We start from the raw sequence: 13,312 nt of genomic DNA on the forward strand, positions 1-13,312 counted from the left end.
GAGAGCACCATAGACCCACTCGCTCCTCTACAGCCCTGTGTCAAATCGCTCTCACACGCACACACACACACACACACACCGACAGGCATACACACACACACACATGCTGTGTGTCTTTGTGAGCGCAAGGTTACAGCCATCAGCTTAACACAGAACATCTCACAAAAATTTGATTCGGTTTGTATAAATCTCTCCAATATCAGAGATATCTGAAGAGACGATACCGTCACAGATCATTTTGTGGATTAGGGATAGCTAGTAATGCCTACCAAAGTGGCTGCATGTCTTTCATCGAAGGTTCTTTCCTTCCTTTTTCTCTCTCTCGATCTCACACATTCTATTCCTCTGTCCCACACTCTCAACCCTCATGTTCTCTCTATCCTAAGCCCACTGCTCTCAAGGGTGTCCGTTACATACACTAGAAAGTGATCAAGACAAGAACCCTACAGTCACCCAAACATACCCCCCACCAAATTCTTCCTCTGAAACCACAGGTGCAGTGTTAAGCCTCCATAGAGCCAAACTTTGTTCACCCCTACACACACCCCCAGCACACTGCCCTCTGTGGTTCCCAGTCTCATGCAGTCCCACCACTGGAGCAGAACATCTGTACTGGGATCAGGTTTTGCTTGGGGATCATGAGCTGGAAGAAGGCTGGGATGGACCTACTGCTGCTCCTCAGACCATAGAACCGTAGCCCTAATGCTGCTGGGCCATAGAACCGTAGCCCTAATGCTGCTGGGCCATAGAACCGTAGCCCTAATGCTGCTGGGCCATAGAACCGTAGCCCTAATGCTGCTGGGCCTCAGACCATAGAACCGTAGCCCTAATGCTGCTGGGCCTCAGACCATAGAACCGTAGCCCTAATGCTGCTGGGCCTCAGACCATAGAACCGTAGCCCTAATGCTGCTGGGCCTCAGACCATAGAACCGTAGCCCTAATGCTGCTGGGCCATAGAACCTTAGCCCTAATGCTGCTGGGCCTCAGACCATAGAACCGTAGCCCTAATGCTGCTGGGCCTCAGACCATAGAACCGTAGCCCTAATGCTGCTGGGCCATAGAACCGTAGCCCTAATGCTGCTGGGCCTCAGACCATAGAACCGTAGCCCTAATGCTGCTGGGCCTCAGACCATAGAACCGTAGCCCTAATGCTGCTGGGCCTCAGACCATAGAACCGTAGCCCTAATGCTGCTGGGCCTCAGACCATAGAACCGTAGCCCTGATGCGGCTGGGCTTCTGTACCCTGCTCTAGCCTCCACTGAACTTACAGTAGGTCTACTACTTTCAATCACTGATCCCACAATTTGACTTTAGGTAAATGGAATAGGCACAAAGAAAATGCCACCCTATAATGCCAAAGCAATTACACTGAAATAACATCTATGTAGGAAATGTTATATCACAAGAGACTGCAATCAAAATATGTTTTCAACAAATAGTTCATTTTCAGCTGTGTCTGTGTAGTGTAGAGAAACTTAAAGTGATAGAGTGACATGTTGCCATGGTGTGATCCTCTCAGGCAGTAGAGTACGGAAGGTGGGATCTGGGATAGGGAGAGGGTGAGCTGACCTTGTTTACATTGCTGAGTCTAGTAGATGATAAAGCCAGTCGTTTTCTACTGCTTGTGGCCTTACGGCGTCTCCACGTTACATCCTATGTTATGTTTATCTAAAATGGATATCATTCTGAAATACATATCATTCTATAATGGATATCATTCTAAAATGGATATCATTCTGAAATGCATATCATTCTAAAATGGATATCATTCTAAAATGGATATCATTCTGAAATGGAGAAATGGATATCTTTCTGAAATGCATATCATTCTAAAATGGATATCGTTCTAAAATGGATATCATTCTGAAATGGAGAAATGGATATCATTCTGAAATGGAGAAATGGATATCATTCTAAAATGGATATCATTCTGAAATGGATATCATTCTGAAATGGGTATCATTCTGAAATGGGTATCATTCTGAAATGGATATCATTCTAAAATGGATATCATTCTGAAATGGATATCATTCTGAAATGGGTATCATTCTGAAATGGATATCATTCTGAAATGGGTATCATTCTGAAATGGATTTCATTCTGAAATGGAGAAATGGATATTATTCTGAAATGGATATCATTCTGAAATGGGTATCATTCTGAAATGGATATCATTCTGAAATGGATATCATTCTGAAATGGAGAAATGGATATCTTTCTGAAATGGATATCATTCTGAAATGCATATCATTCTGAAATGGATATCATTCTGAAATGGATATCATTCTGAAATGGATATCATTCTGAAATAAATATCATTCTGAAATGGATATCATTCTGAAATGGCATCATACTGGGTCTTTCACTGGCTGGTATTCACTCCTGTCCTGCATGGCGGCAAGACTCAAGGACTATCAGCAGCCATGCCACACATACTGTCTACTACAGAACAAAATAGGCCTACATTGGGTAGTAGAACAGTCATTTGTGTAAGTTGTAACACCACACTATAAGGTCTAGGGCCTATTCAGAAAATATTATTCTTTGGGAACTTTACATCAGCCTAAATAACAGGTGGCAAATTAACCACGGTGTGAAGATTTATGAGTTACCTCCCATGTGTGCTAATTTAGAGAACCATGACTGATCTGTCCCAGCAGTACTGGAAAGAAGGCAGAGAGAGGGCTGAGGGGGAGAGGGCTGAGGGGGAGGGGCTGAGGGAGAGAGGGCTGAGGGAGAGAGGGCTGAGGGGGAGGGGCTGAGGGAGAGAGGGCTGAGGGAGAGAGGGCTGAGGGGGAGGGGCTGAGAGAAAGAGGGCTGAGGGGGAGAGGGCTGAGGGAGAGAAGGCTGGGAGAGAGAGGGCTGAGGGGTAGAGGGCAGAGAGAGGGAGGGCTGAGGGGGAGAGGTCTGAGAGGGAGAGGGCTGAGGGAGAGACGGCTGAGGGAGAGAGGGCTAAGAGGGAGAGGGTTGAGAGAGAAAGGGTTGATAGAGAGGGCTGAGGGGGAGAGGGCTGAGGGGGAGAGGGCTGAGGGCAGAGGGAGAGAGGGCTGAGGGGGAGATGGCTGAGGGGGAGAGGGCTGAGAGAGAGGGCTGAGGGGGAGATAGCTGAGGGGGAGAGGGCTGAGAGAGAGGGCTGAGTGGGAGAGGGCTGAGAGAGAGGGCTGAGGGGGAGAGGGCTGAGAGAGAGGGCTGAGGAGGAGAGGGCTGAGAGAGAACTGGGTTAAGGGTAGAGGGCTGAGAAGAAGGGCTAGAAGAGAGAGAACAGACTGGGATAGACAGACAGACAGTCTGTCTCTCTGACTGACCAGACACAAGTCTTCATTCACTGCGCCCATTAAAACAGCAGTTTGGGTTGGTAGGCTGAGCTTTAAACATGAGTGGGAAACGAGAAGCAGCTGGTCTCCTGTCCTCCCAGCTCGGCCTGCTTGCCTGTCTGTCTGTCTGTCTGTCTGTCTGTCTGTCTGTCTGCCTGCCTGTCGCTCGCTGTGTGTGTGTGACAGAGAGAGAAGGTTCTGTGCTTCATGGTAGAACTGATGCCCACATGCTTCACAAAGGTGTGTCTGTGAGTGACTGCTATTTTCATTACCTTACATCAGACAGAGACAGAGACAGACAGACAGAGGGTTGAAATAGTCCATTGTCCTTACTCCTGACCTATGCGACCTAAGTCAAGTGATATACTTTGTAGATGTCTCCATTGACCGAAGTCTCCCACACTGATCATCAGTCAAGTATTTGGAGACAAACTGTTAAAGCTGCCACCAACTGAGCACTACAGCCATTTCTGTTAGCTTTTAAGCCTAGCCTTGGTACTTTATAAACAATGTAGCCACCAAGTCTCAGCACTTTATCAGCCCACAGTGCATATCAAAACCAGAAGCATAGCAGGACCATTCTCTCTACGCCAGACAATCTTGGAACATTCCAAGGTGTTTAGTGGCTTACAGTATGTGCCATTCAAGGCCATCAATGCATTTGATTATTCTCTGGTTGTTTATATGATGTTCTGTCTGCAAAGCACAATAAATAGTGTATTTCTCCTCCTGGACCCACATTGATGTATAACTGTAAAATAATAGTGCTATAACATGGAATGGGTCGGCTGATTACCCATAATTACCACATTGGGTGTAGCTCATTAGCAGCCACATAACACCTGGAAGGAGCACACCAAATGATGCTTGGTTTTATCACAGGTATCTTTTATATGAGGGGAAATCTAATTACAGTAAACAGAGAGGGGCAGAGGTTTTACAGACAGTGATTAATTAACCCCTTCTTCAGTAAACAGAGAGGGGCAGAGGTTTTACAGACAGTGATTAATTAACCCCTTCTTCAGTAAACAGAGAGGGGCAGAGGTTTTACAGACAGATATTAATTAACCCCTTCTTCAGTAAACAGAGAGGGGCAGAGGTTTTACAGACAGATATTAATTAACCTCTTCAGTAAACAGAGAGGGGCAGAGGTTTTACAGACAGATATTAATTAACCTCTTCAGTAAACAGAGAGGGGCAGAGGTTTTACAGACAGATATTAATTAACCCCTTCTTCAGTAAACAGAGAGGGGCAGAGGTTTTACAGACAGATATTAATTAACCTCTTCAGTAAACAGAGAGGGGCAGAGGTTTTACAGACAGATATTAATTAACCTCTTCAGTAAACAGAGAGGGCCAGAGGTTTTACAGACAGATATTAATTAACCCCTTCTTCAGTAAACAGAGAGGGGCAGAGGTTTTACAGACATATATTAATTAACCTCTTCAGTAAACAGAGAGGGGCAGAGGTTTTACAGACAGATATTAATTAACCTCTTCAGTAAACAGAGAGGGGCAGAGGTTTTACAGACAGATATTAATTAACCCCTTCTTCAGTAAACAGAGAGGGGCAGAGGTTTTACAGACAGATATTAATTAACCTCTTCAGTAAACAGAGAGGGCCAGAGGTTTTACAGACAGATATTAATTAACCCCTTCTTCAGTAAACAGAGAGGGGCAGAGGTTTTACAGACATATATTAATTAACCTCTTCAGTAAACAGAGAGGGGCAGAGGTTTTACAGACATATATTAATTAACCTCTTCAGTAAACAGAGAGGGGCAGAGGTTTTACAGACAGATATTAATTAACCTCTTCAGTAAACAGAGAGGGGCAGAGGTTTTACAGACATATATTAATTAACCTCTTCAGTAAACAGAGAGGGGCAGAGGTTTTACAGACAGATATTAATTAACCTCTTCAGTAAACAGAGAGGGGCAGAGGTTTTACAGACAGATATTAATTAACCCCTTCTTCAGTAAACAGAGAGGGGCAGAGGTTTTACAGACAGATATTAATTAACCTCTTCAGTAAACAGAGAGGGGCAGAGGTTTTACATACATATATTAATTAACCTCTTCAGTAAACAGAGAGGGGCAGAGGTTTTACAGACATATATTAATTAACCTCTTCAGTAAACAGAGAGGGGCAGAGGTTTTACAGACATATATTAATTAACCTCTTCAGTAAACAGAGAGGGGCAGAGGTTTTACAGACAGATATTAATTAACCTCTTCAGTAAACAGAGAGGGGCAGAGGTTTTACAGACATATATTAATTAACCTCTTCAGTAAACAGAGAGGGGCAGAGGTTTTACAGACAGATATTAATTAACCTCTTCAGTAAACAGAGAGGGGCAGAGGTTTTACAGACAGATATTAATTAACCTCTTCAGTAAACAGAGAGGGGCAGAGGTTTTACAGACATATATTAATTAACCTCTTCAGTAAACAGAGAGGGGCAGAGGTTTTACAGACAGATATTAATTAACCCCTTCTTCAGTAAACAGAGAGGGCCAGAGGTTTTACAGACAGATATTAATTAACCCCTTCTTCAGTAAACAGAGAGGGGCAGAGGTTTTACAGACAGATATTAATTAACCCCTTCTTCAGTAAACAGAGAGGGGCAGAGGTTTTACAGACAGATATTAATTAACCCCTTCTTCAGTAAACAGAGAGGGGCAGAGGTTTTACAGACAGATATTAATTAACCCCTTCTTCAGTAAACAGAGAGGGGCAGAGGTTTTACAGACAGATATTAATTAACCCCTTCTTACAGGCAATCATTTCAAAAACAAACTCAATGAAACTTGACAGTCACAGCTATTTTAGATTTGCAAGGGTGAGGTGTGTGTGGGGTGTGTGTGTGTGTGTGTGTGTGTGTGTACAGTGCATTCGTAAAGTATTCAGACCCCTTCACTTTTTCCACATTTTGTTACATTACAGCCTTATTCTAAAATGGATTCAAATGTTTTTCCCCCTCATCAATATAAACATAATACCCCATAATGACAAAGCAAAAACTGTTTTTTAGAAATTGTATTAAAAATTAAAAACGGAAATATAACATTTACATAAGTACTCAGACCCTTTACTCAGTACTTTGGTGAAGCATCTTTGGCAGTGATTACAGCCTCGGGTCTTCTTGGGTATGACGGTACAAGCATGGCACACCTGTATTTGGGGAGTTTCTCCCATTCTTCTCTGCAGATCCTCTCAAGCGCTGCCAAGCTTGTAGCGTCATACCCAAGAAGACTCAAGGCTGTAATCGCTGCCAAAGGTGCTTCCATTTTAGAATAAGGCTGTAATACAACAAAATGTGGAATAAGTCAAGGGGTCTGAATACTTTCCTGAATACACTGCATGTGTACCTTTTAGTTATAAAGCTTGACACCCAACTGTGTTCTTAACAAATGTGTGACGACTGTCTCAAAGTCCAACACCACACTATACACCACACCATACACCACACCATACCATACACAGGAAGACAACAGAAGTTTTATAGACTAATTAATACAAAACCTTCCCCATTCAAAAGACACCAGCTATAGTATAACAGAAGCTTATGCATATGTAAACTAGGTTTGCTCAAAATGATTGACACTTGTTGCTCTGCACAAACAAATGCAAATATCCATGATTAACTCCACATAATCAATATCTTTCTCCAAGTTGATAGCCTTTGAAACAGGAGCGATGACAATGAGCGTAATCTTCCCCAGCCAGACCTCCAGCCGTGGATCCCCTGCAGTCCATCACAAAGCTTTCAGTGGCATTCATTGAAAATGACAACTGGCTGTCCATCTTAAAGCAATTCAAAACATGAAAAGGGGGAGGAGGGGGGGTGGGGGGCAGATGACTGCTAATGCTCACATGCTAGACCCGGTGGAGATCATAATAGAGTTGCCCCTTCATAAATACCACTGGGCAAAAAATAGACCCACAGCCAACCTCCCAATGAGTCTGTGCACCTCCTCACCCCAACAATACAGAAAGCAAACCTGCCTGCAGTTTGTGAAAACATGCCTTTGCTCAATAAATCAAAGTGTCTAACTCTGCAGTACTCTACCACTAGGTTAGGGAACATCACAAAAAGAGGACAACTTATTAATAACTAGATTAATAGACTTGCATTCAATATGTCAGGAATCAAACTATATAACCACCAATCAGACAATCAGTTAAAGACCATGCTGAAGTTTGTTATAAGTTAGCACAGACAGACAGACAGACAGACAGACAGACAGTCCTGCAGTAACAGCAATGCAGTAGATAGTCGTGTATTGGGCTACTCACCATCAGTCCCGGGTCTCAGTGAAGCCAGTCCAGTCACCAGCAGTACAGTCCTCCAGGCCCATCCCCACGGCAACCACACAGCCACCATCCTACTGTTCTGTACCATCGCACGCACAATCCCTGAGACACTAGCTGGCAACACAGCTCGCCACTACGCAGAGAGGATGTGTGTGTGACTCTACGTGAGTGAGTGCCAGTCCCCCTCTGTCTCTTCTGCGATCTCAGGAACTCCTCACAACACACTGCCACCCTGCAGCCTCCAGCGCTATGCACTGACAGCCTGGGAGAGAGAGGAAGAGAGAGAGAGAGGAGAGGAGGAGGAGGAGGAGGAGGGAGTTACTCAGTTGCTCTCTGTCACAGCGTTGTTTGACCAGCCTTTTCTCTGAACACCTTGTGGGGAGAACAACAGAGGTACAGCTAAGCCTCCCTGGACCCCACCACACACACACAGACGCAAACACACATGCAAACACACACACATAAATACGCACTGGCACACATACACTCACGTTCAAAAAGTAGGAGATTGGCAGAGGGGCAAAAGAGGGCAGCAAGGGGAGTAGTGGAGATAAAGTTGGGTTGAATGGGGTCTGTAAAAGGGCATATATAAAACCAGTTTGTCCTCTGAAGACAGAGACACAGAGAGGCTGAAAGCATGGAGGATGAGAGGGAAAGTAAGAATGTTTCTCATAGATTCAAGGCAATGTGTTTTTGTTACTTCTTCCAGTGGAAGAAGTGCCGTTGTATCTCAGAATATCTCTGGGGTCCAGGAGAGAAGCTCCTGTGTGTGACAGCTCATCTCAGACCAGTTACAGAGCAGTAGGCAAAGTGTGAAGCAAACACACACGGCCTGACACACACGCCCGTACACATTGACAAAAGCTCTTCACAGGTCATGTGATTATCACCCACACCTCCAGCTAGCAACACACCCCCCTCTCTCACCAATCCACTTATATACACACACACACACACACACACACACACACACACACACACACACACACACACACACACACACACACACACACACACACACACACACACACACACACACACACACACACACACACACACACACACACACACACACACACACACACACACACACACACACACACACACACACACACACTGCCTCCCAATTGGACCAAATTCCACCAGGCAGCACAATACTTTCTGTGGGTTATAACCTTAAAAGGATTAGCCTAACTATTACCAAGATTATATCATGTTTGCTAGAGTGCCCCTCAAAACAGTTCGCTGTGGTGTGAAGGTGCAACAGGGCCAAATAACATACGGTGTCATTCTATGCCGTGATTTTGTGGAGGGTGTGTGTTTAACAACGGGAGATAAAAAAAATCTGTGGTCCAAATGGTGGGGTGAGCGGTAGGTAGCCAAATAAAGACAATAACAGCTGCCATACTGTCCTGATGGCAGTGGAGAATGTGGTTAGAGGAAAAACAACCATGGAAAACCAACCAAATGGGCTGATCTTCTCCTACACCTGTTATGTCTCCATAAGGACCTCTGTGAACAGCAGCTTGAATCCCCTTCTCTCCTGGCCAGGATAGGAGGCTTTTCTCCCAGCCAGGATAGGGGTGCTTCTCTCCCAGCCAGGATAGGGGGCTTCTCTCCCAGCCAGGATAGGAGGCTTCTCTCCCAGCCAGGATAGGAGGCTTCTCTCCCAGCCAGGATAGGTGCTTCTCTCCCAGCCAGGATAGGGGGCTTCTCTCCCAGCCAGGATAGGGGGCTTCTCTCCCAGCCAGGATAGGGGGCTTCTCTCCCAGCCAGGATAGGGGGCTTCTCTCCCAGCCAGGATAGGGGGCTTCTCTCCCAGCCAGGACAGGGGGCTTCTCTCCCAGCCAGGATAGGGGGCTTCTCTCCCAGCCTGGATAGGGGGATTCTCTCCCAGCCTGGATAGGGGGCCTCTCTCCCAGCCTGGATAGGGGGCTTCTCTCCCAGCCTGGATAGGGGGATTCTCTCCCAGCCAGGATAGGGGGCTTCTCTCCCAGCCAGGATAGGGGGATTCTCTCCCAGCCAGGATAGGGGGCTTCTCTCCCAGCCTGGATAGGGGGATTCTCTCCCAGCCTGGATATGGGGCTTCTCTCCCAGCCTGGATAGGGGGCTTCTCACCCAGCCTGGATAGGGGGCTTCTTTCCCATTCAGGATAGGGGACAGGACAGGGGGTCAGTAGACAAGGGCTGTAGTCTGGAACTCTTTCCCTGCAAGGCTGTATGTCTATCTGTCACTCCTGATTTGCGCAGCGCTCTGGATTAAATGTGATAAGTCTGCCTTTCCTGGAGCACGAGTGCATGAGGAGGGATGTGAACGGGTCAGCGCACCTCACACACCCCCTCTGAGCTGCATCAAACGCACAGCGTGGAGGCCCCCTGCCCTGATCAAGCAGCCGCGAAGAACCAGGGAGATGTGAGGGGGTTTGGGGGGTAAGGGGCGCAGCAGGTGGGGGTGGTTGGTGGGGGTCTGGTCGGGCAGATAAAGGAGTTTTGGAAGTAGCGGCGGGCTGGTGGGCTGGCTGGTGTTTTGAGATGTTAAATTAACCCTTTCTATCCTGACCGCTTTCACTATTGCTTTGATTCCTCTGCTGAGCTCCAAACCGCAGGTCCACTTTTCAAGTCTTGTTCCATATAGCCAGCCATCTGTTGGTTAGGTTTCTTAAGAAGAACCATCTGTCAGCACCTTGACAGCTTCATGCAACCACACTGTTATTAGCTGTTGCTCTCCAACTAAAGTGAAACAGGAGTATTTGCTTGGACATGCAAAGCACCTGTATACAACAGCTTGACTCATTTGGCTGGTACTTGGTGTCATTGTTGGTTATCACTACCACCCACAAATATGAGAACAGTTGTAAAAAAACATATTAGCAGTAATGTGGCATGAAAATATGCCCAGCTTCTCAAAATTCAAAAAGGAAAACTTTGAGACAAAACACCTTTTGTCATACTGCAAGAAAAATTGTGAAGAATAACCTCATCACTAAGCCATGGCAACAAAAAGCCGTGACAACAACCCAGATGATTAAATTACAATGGGCCAGCGAAGGAATGCGTGTCATGAGCAATGTTCCGCCGACGGCCACACTGACCCCGGGCTCCGTGAGAAATGGGGGGGGGGAATTTGCCCGAGGCCTCAGAAAAATCGGGGGATTTTCGTCAGCTCAGTGGTTAAACTTGCTGCTGTCACAGAATCTTGGGCTGAATTTTCACCGTTTATTACCGTGGCAACACAGCTGCCTGGAGCAGGGAGCCCAATCAGTGTGCAGGGATGGAGAGGACTGCGACATCATGTTTATCCCAAGGCCAGACAGTGAGACGTACCTCCTTTTGTGGAGCGCTCATCATCCTCATTTCACATGAAGAACACTGAGATCTTGTTTAATACACCCAGCTCCCATCTCCCATCAGGCTCCTGGTTTTTCTATAGAGCCAAGTTTGTGGGATAATAACCAATGCTGTTAAAATGTTTTTTAAATAAAACGTATCCACCTGCTTTGGCAGTTTGACACGATATCAGTTTCAGAAGCAGCATCGTTAGTGTATGACGCAGCACTCTCTAAATCATTATGTGGATCCCATATATAAATGATATCCCATTTAAATGTGACCCCCCCCCCCCCCTCCTTCTCTCCAGTCCACAGCTCTCCTCTCCTGCAGAGTCTCATCCAGAGAGAAAAGAAAGAACCTTATGAATATGCAAGAGCTACACAATGGCACAGCACAGAGATTATACTGCGATTTAAGCTTTGAAGTCCAAAAGAAAGAGTGAGTAGAAAGAAAATCGAACTTTATTGAAGGACAGTAAAGGACTGTCACAGCAAGGCTCTCTCTCTCTGTGAGGGAGCTGCGGAAAGCACTTATATTTCTGCAGATGATAATGGATAAGACTCGTCCGCAAACCCATTCCACAAGACAATGATAGCTGGCCTTAATTCTGAGATTCTGTATTCAGCAGTTCTGAAATAAAAACACAATTGAGTTGAGAACACAATATGGAACGAGAAACAAGGTCTTAGTATACAGAAGGACAGAACAGTTTTTCCAATTGTCATTTCTGAAAATAAAACTGAATGCCACCAACTTCAAATGCAATTGGGGCCATTTAGTCGACTGGTCGATTGTTTGGTTGATAGGCTGTTAGTCGACCAACATTTCTTTAGACCAGCAGCAGCCCCCCCCAAAATCACTCTAAGACATGTGCTACTGAAATTGTATATGGTTATATTACGTAGGAACAATGGTGCAACACTAATAAAAATATGATTATTTTATAACAGATGCGCTTTCTCACATGATGGATAACAGTGACTCTCCACGGTTCTGAAACATGTCAGTGCGCTGCTGAGTTAACCAGGATATTGGTGTAGAGAACAAAGCTGTGGAGGCAGCAGCGGAGTTAGAAGATGAGAAAACAGCCATTGCCTTAATTGGCTAAAAGTGAGGAGAGGAAACCACAAGTTAATTAGGTCTATAATCAACAGCCTAACTATTAAATGTGCCTGGCTTTATAAATCATCCATATACTGTATATCTACAGAAATAAGACAGATCCTGCTTCTGTTGCCTGTTTGAGTGTTTGTGAGCACCAACCACAACATGTTGGATAAACAACTTTACACATTCGGCTGTTTTAAAAAAAGGCTTTACTTTAAAAAAATGTTTTAGAACAGCCTCTCTGGTATTATTTATAATTGATTTAGTGTTGTTTACACAAATCCAAATTGTCTGAAAGTTACATTTATAATAACCATAGCTATTATTGTTATGATCATCATTATTATATTAATAAGTCATGTCATTATCATTAGTAGGCTTAGTATGTCAGCCTTGTATAAACACCATTGAGCTGTAGAGCATTCTGTTTCGTCTTAATATCGTAACTTACTTAGGCCTATATTTAAATACTTCTATAAGCTATAGTATCAATCATTCATTATACAAGTTATTCAAGATTTTAGTTTTAAAATAAAATAACAAAGCAACCCTTGAATAATTATCGTAAGCAATAAATAAACCTTCCCATTTTGGAATTTGCATTCATGAATGAATGCGACTGGTTTTAGAATTTGCTGTAATAAAGGCGGTACAACAGACTCTCTGGTATCATTTATTTTACTCTCTTTACTCTCTCGCTTATCATTTATTTTAGTGTTGTTTACATTGTTCCAAACGGTCAGATAAATTATATTGTAAGCTAAAGGCACATGTTTGGGACATAATATACACGCAGCGCTGGCTCCTTACCTTATTTTTCTTGATCTCCAGTATTTTCCACACACCGGGGTGGCAGGTAGTCTCATGGTTAGAGCGTTGGGCCAGTAACCGAAAGGTTGCTAGATTGAATCCTCGTGCTGACAAGGTCAAAATCTGTCGTTCTGCCCCTGAACAAGGCAGTTAACACACTGTTCCATTGTAAATAAGAATTTGTTCTTAACTGACTTGCCTAGTTAAATAAAGGTTCGATTGAAATACAAAAAATCTGACTTCCCTTTACCTTCTGAGCAACCAGTAAACATTCCCCCTGTTTTGTGTTTATTTGTCACATCCTCTGCATCCATTTTGTTGTCACATGTGTTACGGTGTTTAGAGTTTGTTATAACCAATTTAGTGATGTGATTATGATATGCTATAGGATAGGCCCTATTGGTCACATGCATGCGATGCTTCAGTAACACGGACA

The 13,312-nt window shown here is 44.6% G+C and overlaps 1 protein-coding gene across 4 annotated transcripts in view; it reads right to left on the reverse strand.

The window, feature by feature from the left end:
- Window positions 1-13,312, reverse strand: part of LOC110536815 (bone morphogenetic protein receptor type-1B) — a 113,215-nt gene that overhangs the window by 27,728 nt on the left and 72,175 nt on the right. For all 4 annotated transcript variants that reach the window (XM_036937169.1, XM_036937171.1, XM_036937172.1 and 1 more), the window contains one exon: window positions 7,613-7,892. In XM_036937169.1, the coding sequence (XP_036793064.1) occupies window positions 7,613-7,718 (106 nt within the window). In that variant the 5' untranslated portion in view covers window positions 7,719-7,892. The remainder of the gene's footprint in view (window positions 1-7,612; window positions 7,893-13,312) is intronic.

Source organism: Oncorhynchus mykiss, chromosome 12 (genome assembly GCF_013265735.2).
Source record: "Oncorhynchus mykiss isolate Arlee chromosome 12, USDA_OmykA_1.1, whole genome shotgun sequence".
In the NCBI taxonomy this organism is placed as follows: Eukaryota; Metazoa; Chordata; class Actinopteri; order Salmoniformes; family Salmonidae; genus Oncorhynchus; species Oncorhynchus mykiss.